The 19,748-nt window shown below is 40.7% G+C and overlaps 1 protein-coding gene across 2 annotated transcripts in view; it reads left to right on the forward strand.

The window, feature by feature from the left end:
- Positions 1-19,748, forward strand: part of kif26ba (kinesin family member 26Ba) — a 94,535-nt gene that overhangs the window by 66,444 nt on the left and 8,343 nt on the right. Inside the window, exons 9-25 of one of the 2 annotated variants that reach the window (XM_006779925.2) lie at positions 219-335; positions 1,584-1,770; positions 3,622-3,811; positions 8,221-8,392; positions 9,040-9,366; positions 9,452-9,628; positions 10,164-10,299; positions 10,397-10,631; positions 10,750-10,854; positions 11,036-11,157; positions 11,971-12,147; positions 12,772-12,858; positions 13,000-13,076; positions 13,205-14,809; positions 15,199-15,422; positions 15,678-15,827; positions 15,941-16,155. In XM_006779925.2, coding sequence (XP_006779988.2) covers positions 219-335; positions 1,584-1,770; positions 3,622-3,811; positions 8,221-8,392; positions 9,040-9,366; positions 9,452-9,628; positions 10,164-10,299; positions 10,397-10,631; positions 10,750-10,854; positions 11,036-11,157; positions 11,971-12,147; positions 12,772-12,858; positions 13,000-13,076; positions 13,205-14,809; positions 15,199-15,422; positions 15,678-15,827; positions 15,941-16,155 — 4,303 coding nt within the window. Of the gene's footprint in view, positions 1-218; positions 336-1,583; positions 1,771-3,621; positions 3,812-8,220; positions 8,393-9,039; positions 9,367-9,451; positions 9,629-10,163; positions 10,300-10,396; positions 10,632-10,749; positions 10,855-11,035; positions 11,158-11,970; positions 12,148-12,771; positions 13,077-13,204; positions 14,810-15,198; positions 15,423-15,677; positions 15,828-15,940; positions 16,156-19,748 lie in introns of both variants that reach the window. The other variant, XM_006779924.2, reaches the window with a different exon arrangement.

The following is a 19,748-nucleotide window of genomic DNA, read 5'->3' on the forward strand; positions in this document are numbered from 1 at the left end:
AGTATCTGTCTTCTCTTAGTGAAGTAGAATTTTAATTTAAGATTCTTCTGGCCAAATTTAGTCCTAGACAGATGTTAAGAAAACTGAGAAAATAAAATGAGGAAGCTACTGTTGTTGAAATAATCTGTGCTTTCGTGCAGGTTTGGGGAAAAGAGGAGAACCTGAGAAAATAAAATGAGGAAGCTACTGTTGTTGAAATAATCTGTGCTTTCGTGCAGGTTTGGGGAAAAGAGGAGAACCTTAAAGACTTGTTATCTGAAGTGGCTACAGGCAGCTTACAGGATGGGCAGTCACCTGGGGTCTACCTGTGTGAGGACCCCATTTGTGGCATGCAGGTACACATGCACGAACACACAATTAAAAACATCACGGCTTACCTTGGGACTGGTTCATGTCACTTGTACCTGTAAACCTTACAGATTCAGACTCTGTATAAATGTGTTTTCACCTCAAACAGCTCTCTGCAGTCTTGGCTTGTGAACCCACAGACACTCGTCTTGGAGGAGATGATCTAGTATCATTTACATTAAGCTCAATAACCACAACTGATAAATGAACATAAAAATAGGTTCATATGAATACATTTGAATATGGGCAATGTTATTGATGAAGGGGTTCTTGAGTCCATCTGGTAGTACTGTGGATGTGCATCAAATGAAAAAAGGGACTTTGATCGTTCAGCATCCTGTTTTTATCCAACAAAGCCAAAATGAGGTATTTTCAAAGAGATGATTCAGAAACAGTCGGATGATTCATTCACCTGATTGTGAAAACGATGCCAAGAGAAAAACACTTGACACAAACAAAACTGGAAAAATAACCAGAAATCTCAAGAGGCTCATTGTGTATTCAAACTTTTGTTTTTTTAAGTGACTTTTCAAAAATCACATGCAACTAAACAAACTCCTTTAATAACCAAGATTCAGAAAACAAAAGACAGCTTATGTGAATAAAATTCTAATGAACATCACTATTATTAACATCGTTTGCAGGTATCTGTGCAGTAGTAGTCTCAGTAACGTGTCAATGTAAAAAGAACACCAAAAGCAAATGAGCGACAATGGGTTAGCAGCCGTATATGTGTGTGTGTGTTCATACTGTATGTTTATAGGATTAGAGAGTCTGATACAAACACATCTGTGTAATCCTTAACTAATCTGACATAATCTCATCAGTAATGATATCCTGCAGTACCACACACACACACACACACACACACACACACACACACACACACACACACACACACACACACACACACACACACACACTGTCACTCCCTTCCTCCCTCTCTATTACTCACGTCTGCTTCCCTCTATTTCTCACATACCTGCAGACAAATTAGAAATGATTTATTAAAAATATGCCAATCAGTCTGCCGCCACACTGAATCCTCACAGTACACAATATAATCAGTGTTTAAACACTTTTTCCTCGGTAAACCAAATCCCTCAAGCTAAGGTGAAGTGGTGTCTTTCGGCATGCCTGACTGCCTGTCCTCTGGCTACTCACGGTTGCTTCCTTATCACGTCTATAAAAGTGCAATATTCTTATGCTTTTTTTTCTTCCCCAAACTCTTCCAGCTGCAGAACCAGTCTGAGCTCCGCGCTCCAACACCAGAAAAGGCAGCCTGGTTCCTGGATGCAGCCATAGCAGCTCGCAATAGTAGCCAACGCTCCAACACCACTGAAGAAGAGCACAGAAATTCACATATGCTCTTTACATTACACATATATCAGTATCGCATGGAAAAGACGGGAAAAGGAGGAAGTAAGTAGTGCGTGCTTAAACCCTGATGTTTCTAACTGTTATTACTGGTGCAACAATTAAATGTCTCAATAGCAACATTTAACGATTACATCTACTGCGCTCACCTTTGCAGGAAAATAGTTGTTGTTTGTTGTGACTATGATAATCACAGTAGGATAAAAGCAGACAGAAACATATTGTTTGCTATGAATAAATTGTGGAACACTGGAGACCAAAGTAAGGAGCGAACAATGAAGGACAGATCAATATGCAGATCGATCTAAATGCTTCCTATTATGGTTGCTATAAAAAAACTGCAGCAACAGAGATGCACATGCACCTTTTACTGAACGCATGATCCCTTAATATATTAATCAAAGTCATTTCCAACAGTTATTTTTGGTCTTTATAACAAATCACATAGCATATGAGTGGTTTTATTTATGCCTGAGAGATGTTTGACCAAATTATGTCTGATTATGGCCATTTATGTTACACACAAGTGTGTGTATGAAATAAACTGTAATGTGTGTGCATCTGTATATGTATGAGAGAAATGTGAATGCTTAAGAATGATAACTGTAATGACATATTTGTTACACTTGCATGTTTCTTTCAATCAAACACATTTAATATTAGAGAACAATAACCTAAGTAAATGCAAAAATACAGTTTTAAAATGATGATTTAATTTATTAAGGGAAAACGTTACCCAGACCTACCTGGTCCTGTGTGAAAAAGTGATTATCCCCTAAACCTTTAAACCTTCATTTAATTATTTTGAGCCACTCAGATCGAGATTTGCAGTGTTTCAAATTACTGTCCTGCTGCATAACCCTGCATCAGTTTGTGGCCTGCATGAGCTTCAGGGTTGTCCTGTAGACAGCAGAATGTATTGTTCCACAAATTACAAAGTCACCCACAACCAGAAGCTACAAAGCAGCCCCCGACCATCACACTACCACCACCGTGTTTGATTGTATGTTCTTCTTATGAAGTACTATATCAGTTGTATGTCAGATCTAATGGGATGTAAACCTTGTAAAAAGTAAAAGTCTTGTCTTTATTGGTCAGCAGTGGTTTTCTCCTTGTAACTCTCCCATGGATGCCATTTTTGCCCAGTCCCTTTCTTATTGTTGAATCATGAACACTGACCTTAAATGAGCTAAGTGAGGCCTGCAGTTCTTTAGGTGTTGTTCTGTGTTATTTTGTGACCTTCTGGTTGGGTTATCAATGCAATCTTGGAGTAATTTTAGTAGGTCAGGCACCTCAGTGAAAGTTCACCACTGTTCCAAGTTTCCTCCATTTGTGGATAATAGCTCTCACTATGGTTCACTGAAGTCCCAGAGCAGTAAGAATGCCTTTTTAACCTTTTCCAGACTGATAGATGTTAGTGACTTAGTTTCTCGTCTGTTCTTAAATTTCTTTAAATCGTAGCATCATGTGTTGATTTTTTAGCCTTTTTTCATGTAACTTTTTCATGTTCTTCATATTCTGTAATTGCTTAATTCAACAGAAAGTAATCTGGCCTGAGTGTGGCTAAGAAACTGAGCTCAGCTTTTCCAAAAATGCGGTTAATCACCGTTAATTCATGATTTAACAAGGCAATTACTTTATATACTTACTTACTTTATATAGGGCCAGGTAGGTCTGCATAGTTTTTCTTCTACTTTATAAATAATCCTTCAAAAACTATATTTTGCATTTATTCGGGTTATCTTTGTCAAATATTAAGATTTGTTTGATGTTAGGAAATGTTTATCTTAATATTATTACTGTCACTGTTAATATAGATTTCTTACAGATGCAGTATACTGTACTAACAACTCTAAGTTGTCCTTCAATCATGAGCCATCTTTTTTCTTCTGCTAGTGTCAGGAGGTCGCAGTCGCCTCCACCTGCTGGACCTGGGCAGCTGTGATGTTAAAGTACTCGGAGGAGGAGGAGGTGGGAAAAGCAGGGAGAACTCTTCACCCAGCTCGGCTCCTCTGTGCCTTTCGCTGTCTGCACTCGGCAATGTGATTCTAGCCCTGGTCAATGGAAGCAAACACATCCCATATAAGTACGTTCGTGTGGGTGTGTGTGTTTGTGTTTATGGGTGGGTGTGGGTGAGTGGGAGTATGACTAATTAATGCATACATTTAAGAGGAGAATAAAGACAAATTCAGAAACTGGTGAACTAAACTGTTGAGAAGAGTGAACGGTAGGCTGAGGTGGAAAGCAGGATCTTGATGTGAGAGGTAAAAAGGAAAGGATAGTAGCAGATTTCATAAGTTGCTTCAGGTTTGGGGGATTTACTGTCATAAACAACAGCAGCTGGTGTTACATATTCATCACATTCATTTTGTTGGTTAACTGACTGCCAATGACAGCAAAGGAGAGAGGAAAAGGCAAAGATGATAGAGCCAGTAACTCTAGCCAGAAGAAATTGTTTGAAAATAAAAATACTTGAACCAGGGGAAAAGAAATCATAACAGCTAAAGTGATGCATAGTCCTGCTCTGGCAGTAAGAATACGGGATGTGAAACTGTAAATGCCCTCCTTTTTTCTAATTTCTCTCTGCTTCCCTTCTGCTCTTCCACTCTGCTTAAGGCTGTGTAGCTCTGTGCTCATGCTGGGTTAATTTAATCACAAGCTTTTGCATTTACATTGCAAAACAACTTGCTACTTAGCATTGAAGCTCTAAGCACAGCTTTGCTGACTCTGATTTGGCATTGGTGACTCAGACTCTTGGAGTGTGATGGGATTTGACTGGTCTTTAACGATCCATGCTGTGTTACTGGCACATTTTTAAATATCCAAGAAGTAAGAGTGATTGAACTAAGACTTTTGAAGTTGGGCCTATGGAGGATATATATATATATATATATATATATATATATATATATATATATATATATATATATATATATATACACATATATACATATATACATATACTGTATATATAACTGTATATATAACTGTATATAAACTATATACATATACTGTATATATAACTGTATATAAACTATATATATATATATATATATATACGTATATATATATATATATATATATATATATATATATATATATACATACATATATATACACATATACATATATATACACATATACATATATATATATATATACGTATATATATATACGTATATATATATATATATATATATATATATATATATATATATATATATATATATATATACACATATACATACATATACATATATACATACATATATATATGTGTGTATATATATATATATATATATGTGTGTGTATATATATATAGTTTATATACAGTTTATGTCCTGTGCGTAAACTGTATATAAAGGATGAACACAGACATTGTGACATCACTAATTAGTTAGTGAGTTAAAACCTTGAGCTGAGGGTTTTCACCCTCGTCCAATTGACCCTTTGAAAGTGGATGTGATGAGCAAACACACTCATAAGGTAATCAGTAACACTGGATTTTTTGGAGACCACTTTACAAAATAAAGTGAAAATCATGTTAGATGTCTGAGAAAGTCCTAAACAAGGTCCCAGACAAAGGAACCAAAGGACCCTTTACAGACTAGACTTCTTTATAGTGTGTTTTTTTCTTTAACTAAAGGAATTCCCACCTGATTGCCCTCAGGCACTTCTCCAGTATCTTCAGATCCAGAAGCTACATCCATCTTTTCTATACAGTCTATAGTCCTGTTGTGTCAGGTACCAGGATGTTGGCAGCGGTCCCTGTGGAGTTGTTCCAGCTGGCACCACCTTCTGATGCTTGATCAGACTGGGATCTATGGCACACTCTGTCATTTTCCATCTGCTGATCCTGAACAGTTTCAGTGGCGTGGTCAGGTGAATTGCCCTGCTAATGGAGGCTGCTACCAAATCCCAAGGTCCACCAGAAGAACATAATTTACTTCACCTCTCTCTAGTTTTAATGTTGTGACTCATGAGTGTATTTCACCCACAATCAAACTGATTGATCAGCTGAATTTTCTATCACCTTTCTCATCCCTAGAAACCAAAGCAATCATATAGCAGGCTGTTTCCTTTGAGGGGAAAATATTCGACTCAAACGAAACACGCTTAAAGTCCGGCTGCTCATTTTCTTTCATCACAGTTGCTGAGCCTGTCTTGCAATGCTTCACTGCTTCCAGGATAGGGTCCCATCCTGTTTTTATAATCCCAGTCCTGTTCCAGTACTGTTGCTAGGTAACCAGTGAATCTACCATTTATCAGTACACTTTTGGACTTTGTAGCTTCCCAGTTCACAAAAAGAGTCAGACTGTTCAACCAGCACTGCCTTCTGTAAGAATCCAAGCGTCTCGGCACGATTCAACAGTCAACATGCTTGAAAGACCCATGTTTCAGTCACAATATGCTCTTGCAAAGACCCTTAACACATTTACTAAACATTCCCTTTCCTCATCGTGGATGCTGCACAACTTCTTGTCCAAAAAATGTTTTCTCTTTCCCACTCATGTCTCTCTGTCAATCAAGACACTCAAAGGGCAGTTTTTTCCTCTTCTCGCCAAAATCTCTTTGACACTAGAACTCTAGATTTTCTCAGTTTATTAGTTTAGTTAAGTAGAAATTTGTGAGCAAAGCTGTACCACAGTGCTGCTTATTCAATGCCTTAATATGAATTTTCTGAAACAGTGGTGATCCAGGAATTTAGATGACAGAGAGTGTCATATTACATATACGATGTTCCTGCCGGGTAAACCTTGTAATAAATCTAGCACAGGCTGATAGGTAAGACCCAATCCAACATCCCCAGCACTTGAATTAACATCCAAATGAATACTTCATGAGTCATGAGTTTACCTACATTAATCTCAGGGAGATATGCAGAGATAGCTCGAAAGAGAGAGAAAGAGAGAGAAAGAGAGAGACAGAGACTGGAGGATTTGTTGAAGCCTGAGGCAGCAAACTGAGAAATCAGAAAAGAAAAAAAGAAAGCAATAATGAAAAAGAGGAGGAGGTCAGATAGGAGTGTGTACGTACTTTGCGTATGTACACTGTTGTGTGCATACACGCATGTGAATGTACACATACGTGTGCAAGACTTGACTGCGGGCTGTGTTTTTAGAAAAGGGGGACAGCAGCATGAGGTATCGGGCCACAGAGGAGCTGTACTCACTGTCAGCCTGCAGGCCTCAGCACACACACAAACATTATGAATGATTGCAGTAGCCCACCCAGGAGAAAGTCTTTTCTTAAACACACAGCCTAGTTTTACTCTCCCATCTGCTCGTTTAATCTCTCTGGGACATAGACCATCTCCCAATATTAGACTTTATCATACCCTGAGCGCTTCTTTTAAAGGGACTGTTCACCCAAAAATCAAATGTATATATTTTACCACTGGTCTGGAGTGCTGCTTATCCATCTAGATTGTTTTGTGATGAGCTGCACTGTCTTGGAGATATTAGAAAATTATGTTGTGAGCAGTTTCATGCAGGACTTCATCTCTTTCCACTAAACTACACCCATCAACTGTATTGCTGTCCAGAGTGAAGCGTGCATGTACATGTGACACAGTATGACAGGAGTTGAACGTTAAGGGTGTGTGTCCACAAACTCTAGTTTTTGAACTGGAAGCTTCTTTGGGCTCATTTTCAGAGCAAGAAGCACTTATTTTTGCAAAGTTACGGGACTGCCGTTTCTGTTATTAGATTATAGATAACTGTCTGGACAGGGTTTTTTTAAATAGATGCTACAATTTCACATTGAAAACCATCAGTCTAACAAGGCGATATAAGTAACACTTGGTGACATTGGGAAGGAAGAACCCCCTTTTAACATGAAGAGACAGGGTTCAAAGAGTGTCAGACATCTGTCAAGACTGGTTAGGTGTGAGGGCAGAACAGAAGAGAAAAAATAGAGTGAATATAAAGACAAGGACACAAACTATAGCAGAAAGCAGTAGTGACATACAAAAGTACTGAGAGTGAAGAGGGTAAGAAAATAGTTCCTATATTAAACTGCTCGCAAAAAAGTTTGCAGATACTTTGAAGTCACCAGATCATGCAACTGAGTGTTTCAAAACTGAAAGATAAGTACCATCTGCACCTAGCAAATATCACAAAAGCTGCACAACCTACACCAAAAGATGGATTAAAAAGTGCTACAGGTCAGAGGATAAATATTAAATAGGTGAACTGTGAGCTTTAATTAGCAAATTGTTTGTCTCTTTTTGCATTAATAATCGCAAAAATAACTAATGATTATAACTACTTTTTTCATTTAAATTTCATGTTAGCCTTGTGTTGTGTTAATGTTGCAGACTCTCTAACTTGTGGAAAATGCTCTACCTGACTAAGAAGAGTTATTAATAACCTTTAGCCAAAACATACGTGGGCATTTGTGAGAAAATCGACCAGTTTTGTCACACCTTTAAGTGACTGTGTGCATTTACAACATGTCTTCAATGCTCACGTCTCGGTGTATATGTGTAACCAGGGACAGCAAGCTGACCATGTTGCTAAGGGAGTCGCTAGGCAACATGAACTGCCGGACCACCATGATTGCTCACATCTCTGCCTCACCTAGAGATTTCTCAGAAACCCTCTCCACTATTCAGATTGCTTCCCGGGTGCTCCGCATGAAAAAGAAGAAAACTAAAGTCACAGTGGTGAGTTTTATTTCATTCTTCGTGCTTCATTAAAATAATAAAATTATCCAGATGTAGACAAGTAAAGTGGCAGGTATAATATCTTAAACAAACATAAATTACTTTTTTGACAGTTCATTTTATGCTGAAACACACATTGCCTTGACAGTGCACTGCAGTGTTTTAATTTTTGGAGTTTAGGTGAAAATCTTTTATAGAAGTTGAAACTATTTATTTGTGTTAATGACTTGCTTGTGCAGAGCTCATACAAAATCTTTTATCTTCTTGCCTCCGTTTGCTGCTGACACAAATTTACTTCGTACGCTCACAGATGTCAAAAGTGTTCTGCAGAAGAAAAAAGGTTAAAATGAGGGCTTCAGCTCTAAAAATAAAGAAGACATTTCAAGCCACAAGATACTCTATTACTAATATGCTAGACAAATAGGAGGAATTAAGTTAAACTGAACTGCAATGAAGTGAAGTTCTTATCTTCTGCCTTGGGTCCATATTAGTTATCCCCTCATCTCCTTCTTTCTGGTCTCTAACCTGTCAATTAAAAGGAAAAGGAAAAAAAGGACAATCTCACTCTGCAAATCTCAAAAGGAAATCATTTCTCCCTCATCACTCTTGTCTGCTTCCACTTTCCTTATTATCTGGGCTCTTCTCAGCAATACACATCCAGCTCCTCTGGGGGAGAAAGCTCTTGCGAGGAGGGTCGCATGCGTCGTCCGACCCACCTGCGACCTTTCCATCACCGTGGTGACTCCGACTCTGACCTTCCGCTGCTGCGACTCTCCAGTGACCCCGACGAATACTCCAGCAGCGAGCAGTCATGTGACACAGTCATCTACGTGGGTCCGAATGGAGCAGCTGTGTCAGACAGAGAGCTAACGGACAATGAGGGGCCACCAGAATTTGTACCAATTATTCCTGCTTTGCTTCGAGGTAAAACTTCAGAGCAAAGCCAAAATCAGGCAGCAGGAGCACAGAACAAGGTAATTTGAAAATATTTGCATTTATAGATTAGACACTTAGCATTATTAAGTAGAATATTTGTGATGAAGAATAATTCTATAACAGGTGCAGTCTCAGCCAGACGAGCAGCCCAGCGGCCCCTCACAACCTTTGTCTCAAGCTTCTCAGTCTCTACTTGGTCAGCCGCTGGCTCCTGTCCCAGAGGAAGGAGCTGAATGCCTGAAGTGCAACACCTTTGCTGAGCTGCAGGAGAGATTGGACTGCATCGATGGCAGCGAGGAGGTGAAGAACCATCTTCTGCTCTTGTTTTTGTTGTGATTGTGCAAATAAAAATCTTAGATACACAAAGGATGACATAGTATGATGGGATCTGTAATAGGGGGTCTATTGAAAGCTTGATAGCTATTTTTGTCAATTTATTCAGATGAAAAACAAGCGTTCTGTTTGTATCTACTTAGCATTTTGTTCATTGCGTGTCAGGCTTTTTTATTGTTGTTACAGCTGCTGTTTGTGGTGGCAATTTTCTGTCCCTTTCAATACTCATGTATTTCCATTTGTGTTTGGATATAACACATTCAAATTACTTTTCACAAATTACCTTATTGTGAAAATATTTATACAGAACCCCAATATTCGCACGGCAATAGCGCAGGTTGTTCGGAGCTCAAGTGATCTTTTTTATTCTCTTCCACCATCACTGAAGTTGTGATTAACGGTGTACTGTAATTTAGAAATAAAAGCGACATAATTTCAGAATTTTCCCTTTGATGATAGTCTGTTACTCTTCTGTTCTCCATCGCTCTGTTCATTTTTGCAGGTGGCCAAGTTTCCCTTTGAAGAGGCTCCAGCTATCAAACAAGGGGTCAAACAAGAGGCATGTCCATCTTCATCTGTTCCAGCTGCTCCTCCTGCTCCAGCCCCTCCAGCTGTGTTGGATACAGAAGCCAAAACAGGTTCAATTATTATTAGGAATAATGATGATGCTTCCGTTCATATTTTGCATGTGCTGTATGTTAACATGTAAATCACCTTTGGGTCTTCTGTTTCTAGGACCTGCATGTGATGTAGGAGGTGCTGTGCAGGTGTCCAGGAGGAGGACCAATGACCAGCAGCTGCAGGAGATCAAGGAGGTGGTGGAGGAGGCTGAGCTGGCCCAGACAATGATCCACAACTTGACTCAGAGTTCTGGCTGCCCAACAGTTACGAGTACCAGAAGCATTACAGGAAGCAGCAGCATCACCTCTAACCCACTGCACAGAGCCAAGAACTCCCACCTACATGACAGGTAAGACCAGGTGGTTTAGATTCAGTACACTTTTTCATATGTTACCATTAGCCTTTAGGAAATATATTTATATGTTTAATTCATGATTTATTGCTTTTACTGTCTCTCATTTGTGCAGTCGTGAGAGTCTGAATGTGGTGGGCGGCAATTGTGAGGGGAAGTCACGACCTCTAGGATCACCACGTCTTGGAATTGCCAGCCTGACCAAAACCTCAGAGTACAGGTGAAGCAAATATACAGTGAAGCATAGTGCTGATGGCAAAAATCTTCATTTTGTTTTGAGCAAAACTTGGAAAGTGTCAAATAAAGCTATGTACTAGAACTCTTAAGTGCTCTGATGTATAAATGTTCAGCGCAAAAAATTCAGTTTGCACAATCGAATTCATTTTTATCTTCCTTCTCAGGCCTCCATCATCCCCATCCCAGCGGTGCAAAGTGTATACCCAAAAGGGTGTCATTCCAGCAATGCAGCCTGTATCCTCAAACACTCAGGAAGGCCAGGCCCCGGATGCTTTGACGTCAGACAGTATGCTTTTCTTTCTTTTACACAGTTACGCTTTAGAACTGTGTTAATTTTTTTTAAAAATTTGTATACATATATATGCTATATATGGATATTACATTTAATTATTTTTACTTTTCCATTTCACTCCTTTCTCTTTTTAATTTTCTTATCTCAGTTTAAGTTTCAGTTTAAATCTAAATTTTCCTTTGAAAATGTGAATTTTTAGGTTAAATAGTAACATTTTATTACAACTACCTGTCACCACCCATCATAGTCATCTACTACAAGTAAAAATATCAGAAATAAGCTACAGTGAATTCTTGGCTGGTCAGTTCTGGGGTATCCTTTAGGGTGTATATGAATTTCTTTTAAGATTACAAAAATAATTTTTGTATAGTGCTCCAATTTCACTAAAAAAGTGAATTTGTTCCCTCCATTTAATGTTGCATCCATTTGGATAAAGACCTGAGATAAAGACTAGAAGAATATTGGAAAAAAAATCATTTTCGTTTTAAATGCAAGACATCTTACAAATACTGGCGAGTTGAGAAAAATCAGTAAGCAATTTTCAACTGATGTTTCAAGCATCATGATGAGAAACATTTGTTCTTATGTGCATCTCCCCATTCATTAACGGTGAATTCTTCCCGGGTAATGTTACTGCTGTTTTATATATGCTGAATGCATAAAAGACACATGCTGAGTCACCTGTGTATGACACAGTTTATCTGCATAATAATCACTGGTTTGAACTTGTCTTCTCAGCGTGATGCCAATTTCCCTGCACTTGGAAAACAAAATAAATTACAATGCCAGATGTTTCTGATTCTACAGACAGTTTGGCTGCAGACAGTGGTCGTTCCTCCACAGAGTCCCCGCTGTCCAGGAGTTCTCCTGCAGGGATGAGCCCACAAGTCCGTGAGCCAACTCCATCGTTATCTGCCAGCCTGGGCTCAGCTGAGACGCTCTGCGATGATGATGTACCACCAATACCTTTGGATAGCAAGGATGGTAAGTTCCAGTAAACACAGCTTGTTTTAACATGAGGAAAAGTGGTGAGAAAGTACATTGTGAGTAATCCTTGCAGTTTTAATGACAATAAGGCGCTCTATCAAAACCACATGCAGAAATGTCAAAACAGCTGTAACCTGATAAGACTCAGGGGTTGTTCTAAAGGGTCTGGAACTGAATTGTTGGCGGGAGATCTCTTGATTATTGTGAGTTGTGTCAGAGAGGTTTCAAGGATCAGTTTACTTCTGGAGCATCCCTCAAATGCTTGATTGAATGTGGAGCTCTGGAGACCAAGGGGAGTTTTTCAAATCTGGAGAGTCTGAAGACAGGGTGAATGCCTTTTGGGCTCATGTTCCTCAGCAGTTTTCCCAGTACAGCAGGTAGCTACTCCCATCAGGGATGGATATTTGCATGTGAGGTGTGCTTGGTCTGCAGGAGTCATGGGTCTGAAGGTTATGGCCACATGAATGTAGGGACCCAGCATTTCCTAGAATAACATTGCATCGTACCTGAATGACTCTTTTCCACTTTTAATGTTTTTTTAGCTGATCGGCATATACATAAAGACCATGAAGAACTGAGAAATTAACTTTCGCTTTTTTCTATCTTTATATTTTCTTCCAGGAGTCTCAGGTTCAGCAGCATCTGCAGTAACACTTGGACCTCTTGTACTTGGGGATGATGAACTGGTGTACACTGTGGTTACTGGAGGTGAGGAGGACCTTGACATTACTGCTCTCATTGAGAATGAAGGCTTGGCTGGTCGTCCAGTAAGCATCATCAGCTTCAACAGTGACTGTGGCTCTGCAACTGCCCTCGCTACTGGCTCTCAACCCATTTGTACTGCTTTAGATGGAGTTATGGAGGATCACATGCTTGTAGGTCCTGCAGCATCTTCGGGGGTTTCAGATGTTGTTGCCATGGCAGAGGTTAGTGCTACTTTGATCGTTTGGTTTGAATTTGCAAATATAAAATAGATTTGACATTATTTAAACCTTAACAGGCACATTTTATAATTGTTTCTGGATTTCAAGATGTCATACTTGATTGGTTTTAGGTGGCAATGGCCAAGCTGCGGACAGAAGGTGAATCCTTAACCACAGGAATGTCAAATTGTGGTTCACCCAACTCTTCCTGGGTGAGTGATCTGAGCGTGGGCAGCGAAGCTGATCAGTCTCTTCATAGCTTCAGCCAGTCCCAGAGCCAGCAAGGGGAGGCACTGGCTGATCCTGATCCCAACCAGAGCTTTGGAATTGAGACGTTGGATGGTTATGAAAATGGTGGTACCCCAAGAAGAGGGAGTCTGGAAGGAGAAATGGTACTGTCAGAGAACCAGAGTGATAAGGGTACTCCAACTAAAGAAAGGCTGAGAAAACTGCCTCCTTCCATGGCTAAAACTAACATCCAAATTCTGACAGGACCTGGCAACATATCTCCTTTCAAGACCAACATCCTTGTTCACCCATGTGCAGCTGTCAAACCCATGGTTGTCCAGGAAGCCACCATCCTCTCCTCACCTACAAAGGCCAACTTTATGAAAGATCCAGTCAAATCCAATGCAGCATTTATAGCATCTATTTCAAGTGAGATGAGCTTTGAAGACCCCTGGCTGAAACGTGGTACAGAAGAAGGAAAGTCCAAGGAACTAGTGTGTGAAAGGAAACTGGAGAAGAGGGAGGCAGAGCATTCGAAGGGCCACTCAATAGATAAGGCAAATGGTGGGGGTGGTGATCATGGCAGTTCAAGTTCAGGTGGTGAGGTGGTGTCATCGCCAGACTCTTTTAAGCGAGTGGTGGATGGTTGTGAGATGGTGGCTGTTGTTGCCCAAGGTGAATGCTTGACTAGTGTTTATAACCCAGATATCCACCGTACAGCTAGTCTACCACGCGGATGGCACCGTGTCAACCGCCATGACGGCTTAGACAATGGAAGCGAGTACCGTAATCTTGGAGTCACCACTTCAACTCCTTGTAGTCCCCGTGCCACACTTGATCGCTGGGGATCCAATGGAAAGCAGGGCTTTTTCTCTCATAAAAAAGGGGGAATCCCACCGCTGCCGCCTGTACGAAAGTCCAGTCTAGATCAGCGGAACAGGGCAGCCAGCCCTCTCCAGCAAACCACACATGGAGTCTCATCGCAGGGGAACTCGTCAGATGATGCAGGGGTATCTGGCTGTGGGCCTGCAGGAGTAACTCGACAGCGAGGCTCCAGCATAGACAGTAGTAGGCTTTTCAGTGCCAAGTTGGAGCAGCTTGCCAACAGAACCAACTCTCTGGGCCGAGTCCACAGCTCACACAGTGGTTCCCATCATTATGACTGCTTTTCCTTGGAGAGAGGTGAGAGTCTTAGAGGGGGAGGGGGAGTGAAGGGAGACAGCACCATGCCTCGCACTGGACGCAGCCTCAACCGTGCTGGATCACTATCTTCTTCTTCTGGAAACACCAGCAGCCTTTTCAGTGGCAGTACCAGTCCAAACAGCGCTCCACAGTCACCAGCTAAGACCAGCAGCCAGTCAAAGATATCAGCAGTTAGTAAGCTGCTGATGACCAGCAGTCCCAAGGCCAGGAGTCTGTCTGCCTCCAGCACCAAGACTCTGAGCTTCTCTACTAAGTCTTTAAGCCAAAGCTCCAGCCGGAGCTCCAGCCTTCCTCCTAATGGAAAGGTAGGAATAAATATTTCTTCAAAGTAAATGATCACATGCTCACTTTCTAAGACCTTCCTCAAACTGTGTTTAGCTTTAACGTCCATCCTTTAAAGCAGGGTCCCCAATCTCAGTCCACGAGGGCCGGTGTCCTTGCAGGTTTCAGATCTCACCCTGTGTCAACACACCTGAATCACATGATAAGTTCATTACCAGGCCTCTGGAGAACTTCAAGACATGTTGAGAAGGTCATTTATCCATTTAAATCAGCTGTGATGGATCAAGGACACATCTAAAACCTGCAGGGAAACCGGCCCACGTGGACTGGGATTGCTGCTTTAAAGTAATTAAAGGATGTTGGCTTCCATTTCTCCTTCCATCCACCTAAACCACTTTACTTGTCTTTTTAGCCCCAGAGTTCAGTCCCGGCCCCTGTGCAGCAGCAGGGACCTGCCCCTGGGTCCTGGTCTACCCAGTCTCTGAGTCGAAGTCGCGGGGGAAGTCTGGCTGCTAAGCTTCCTCTCCGAGCTGTTAACGGTCGAATCTCAGAGCTACTCCAGGGGAGTGCTGGCTCCCGTTCCAGGAGTCATGTTCAGGGAGGAGGCACAGATCCAACAGAGGAAAGAGGGACGAGGTTTGTTAGTTTTATATCATAAAAGTATATTTACATATACTGTACACCTATTTAGTGGTTCCTATGGAAGAATTTTTCATTTATTCATAGAACAGCTAATATAAAATGCAAGATTAGATCCATATATTATGCAAGAGTAATTTTGGCAAGTCGTGATAATGTAAGGTGCAAACTGTAAGGCAAAGTGACATTTAAGTTCATTCAGATAATAATCTGTTCGAAGTTATTTACTGCTTCCTATTTCCTTGTTCTCAGTGGAGGAGGAGGTGGAGCAGGAGGCGGTGGGGGAGATAGCCTGGGAGAGGAGAGGGCAGCAGTGGTACAAACACTGCCTTCTCCCTACAGCAAGATTACAGCTCCCAGAAAACCACACCGCTGCAGTAGCGGCCATGCTAGTGACAACAGGTACAAGCTTTAGGGCTCTGAGGAATTTGAAACTTAAATTTCACAAAATAAAACATGTATTTTTTCTGTATTTTGCATCATCTCTAACTGTGATCTCATAATGCCTCTAACAGCAGTGTGTTGAGTGGTGAGCTCCCTCCGGCAATGGGGAAGACGGCTTTGTTTTACCACAGTGGAGGCAGCAGTGGGTATGAGAGCATGCTGAGAGACAGCAGTGAGAACACAGGAAGTACCTCCTCTGCTCAGGACTCCCTCAGTGAGCACAGCTCAGCCACCACCTCCTCCCGACGGAGCTCCAGAAGCAGCAAGAAGAGCAGGAGCAACACAGGTCACAACACAAATTTTCGAAACATAAACATCTTCACCCCTCAACTAAAGCCTGATAATCTGCTTGCTATTCTTTATAGGAAGGCAAATTTAGGATTTTCCTCAACATAACTAGTGGTAATTGTCTTAGGACTCCTAATTAAGCTGGCACAAGCACAAGCGTTAAAAACGTGAAATTAAATACACCGTGTGCTAAAACCACCCAGATGGCTAGTTTTTATAATTACATGAATAAATAAAATCTAACATCTGTACCATTTCTATTCAATGTATCCTCAATGTGTGATGTTTACCCACTTTTACCATATTAACTTTTACAAACATTTTTTTTTTTCAAAACAACAGTAACATAGAAGTGCTGGAAATAGAAATAGACACCTTTGTGATGTTGAAAAGCACTGTAACAAAAGAAGCGAACAGTTAAGGGAAATGTGAAGAAAGCTGTGGCTACAGGAGGTGCTGGGTAAGGTAAGGTGACCCTGACCAGTCATCTGTGAAATGGTAAAAGGGAATCTGCTGGTGTAGGCTGTAATGAATATATATTCACCAGAACAGAACACAGAGAGCTTGCTAATGTGCCTGCCAAATTACTGTCTATTGGTTAAGCATGAGGATTGATATGTGCATAAAAAATCAGATTGAAGAGAGGCAGCTCCTTCCAGTGTGTGTCTAATTATTGATTCGAAAGGGAATTAGCCTTTCCATCCAAGTGTGCGGGAAGCAGTCTCACCTCCTGCCATGCAGCGTAAACTCCGGGTTTACTCTCATTTTGCTTTCACCACAACCGATTCTGTGGATCAAAGAGCCACTTCAGTGCCACAAGATGACACAAAGGTGTGAAGGATTATTCTGTGTTTATTGTGAATCAAGGTGAAGCCAGTAAGCGAGGAACGATTGATACAGTTGAGCCTGTAGTGATAGAAAACTGATTATACTCTTAATAATAAAAAGGCAGAAGGAGCATGTGTATAAAGGACCGAGGCAATATCCAGCTGAAATGTTAATTACATCTCCAGCTGAGTCTCTCTTTTTATCCTTGATTTTCATTAGACTGGATTCATGTGCTCATTCATTCACCTCTCTCCTCATCTTCCACGTATTCACCCCATCTCTCTGTCATTCATCCAGCTCGCTTCCCTCGCATCTTCCTCTCCCCGAAGACTCAATCTTTCTCTGTCCCGTTCTATGCTGCTTCCTAATGAAATACAAATGTCTCTGCTTGACCTTTATGCGCTGCTTCGAGACCAAAAGACAGCTGCAACCTTATTAAAATCAGCACTTCCTCTCCCCTCTCTCACACATACCTTATCACTGACTTTCTGGTGAATCTGATAACTCTCATTCCTGTTGACATGTCTGGAAATTTCTATGCAAAGCGCACGTGTGTTCAGTGTTGCGCAGTGGTTAGATTAGAGACTGACCCGCTGCTATTATCTATGAGCTCTACCTGCTTTTTTATTTATCTCACTTCACTTCTCCATTATCAATTTCACATTCTGTCTCGCGCAACAGTTTTCTGTTGTCCCCTCCTTTATGTCTCTCTCCAGTGAGTCTTTTATCTGCCTTCCTCCCCTCTCCCACCGATCATGTCTGTGCAAAACAAGAAAGGTATGCCCTCTGAGTCAGCCGACACTTAAGGGGTTTTATTGTGTTCAAGGAAGAATCTGAAATTTGGAAAGATGTCTTTTTTCTTAGCAGAGAGATGTCAGATATATTGCAGTTCAATGTAAGACTAAAGCTAAACTGCTGTACTATAAAATAGTTCAAGTAATGTCTCCCATTTTTTTCTTCATTGCTACACAACAAATATGATTTAACAGAAATTTAAGAATGTGTCAAATGTGTTAAATCAAAAAAGATCATATAGCTATGTCTGAAGACCCCGAGGGTGAATATTGGTCATTTCATTGCTGTAGTTTCACATTGTTAGTACAGGGTTGGGCCTGTCTTTGCCTTCAGAGCTTTTTAATTCTTCATGACAAAGATTCAATAAAGTCCTGGAAACATTCCTCACAGATTTTAATTCATATTGACATGATATCGTCACAAATTAGCTTGAGATCTGGTGTACGTGAAGGGTGCTTGACTACACTAAATACATTGTTGTGTTCAGGAAACGCATTAAAGATGATTTTAACTTTGTAGTGTGATATCCTGCTGGAATCAGCTATTAGAAGAAGGGTACAGTGCGATCATAAAGGGGTAAACATGGTCAGCTACAATAGTCAGGTAGGCTGTGTCATTTAAGTTATACTAAATGGGTGCTGTCACTACCACCAGCAGCTTGAACCCTTGATGCACAGCAGGAAGGATCTATGCTTTCATGTTGTTCACACCAAACTCTGACCCAGCAGCAGTTTTCTGATCTTCTATTGGCCGATTTCTGTGAGTCCGGGTGATTTACAGCCTCAGAAGTAGCACCCGGTGTGGTTTTCTGCCACCCGCTTCAGGATTTGACATGGGCATTTGGACATGCACTTCTGGATACATCGGTTATAACAACTGGTTATTTGAGTTACTGCTGCGTTCTTATTAGCTCAAAGCAGTTCAGTTATTCTCTTCTCTGTGGGTTCTGTTGTTTGTTTGTTTTTACCATTATCTATAAACTCTAGAGATAGTTGTATGGGAAAACTCCAGTAGGACCATGTGTCATTAAAGGTTCTCAGTCATCCAGGTCATCGTAGTCTAAGAAGTTTGGAAAGAAAAAGGCATCTGGACTTCTTTAAGTTGCTTGAAGACGTTTCACCTCTCATCCGAGAAGCTTCTTCAGTTCTAGGGTCAAAGGGTGGAGAGTCCCAGATTTAAGCCCTGTGGGGGTATCCCCCCCAAGAGGGACAAATATCCATCATTGCATATGCCACATGTTCCTTTACTAAAATGATATGCTGCTTCCTAAATGTGAAGTTTTGTTTTTCTGCAAACTGCCCAATAACAATGCACCTTATGTCCCTCTTGGGAGGAAACTCCCACAGGGCTTAAATCTGGGACTCTCCACCATTTGACCCTAGAACTGAAGAAGCTTCTCGGATGAGAGGTGAAACGTCTTCAAGCAATTTAAAAAAGTCCAGACTTTTTTTTTTCCTTTCCCAGCTCCTTAGACTTAGGTAGGACCAGGACATCTGGCAGGAGCTCACTGAGTCACTTCAGACCTCCTTTGTCCCCATTCTGATAGTTGATTTGAACCTCATCACTTTTGGGTATTACTACACCCTAGAATTATTTTAGTGAATAATAAAGTTCAGCACTATAATATCAGTATTTGTTGTGCTGATGCGCTGTTTGAGGATTATGGAGCTAAACTAACGGTGATCTTGAGAGTAAAACGCACTGCAAGCAAACTAAGCATATGAATGAGATAAAACAAGCAGAGTTGAAAAATTCTTTAGCACTTTGTATATTTAGGAAAAAACTGCATCAGATCGGCTCAGATCAGTTATTTTTTAAACATATACAGCTTTTTTTGCACTATATAACCTGGCACTTCAATGCTATATAAAATGCACCAAAAAGTAGAATGTATATAACTCCAAACATGCGATATTTCTTCAATTAGGATTAAAAAAGGGTAAAGAAAAGACACTTTTTATTCTGCTG

Source organism: Neolamprologus brichardi, chromosome 1, assembly GCF_056152115.1.
Source record: "Neolamprologus brichardi isolate AB-2024 chromosome 1, ASM5615211v1, whole genome shotgun sequence".
NCBI lineage: Eukaryota > Metazoa > Chordata > Actinopteri > Cichliformes > Cichlidae > Neolamprologus > Neolamprologus brichardi.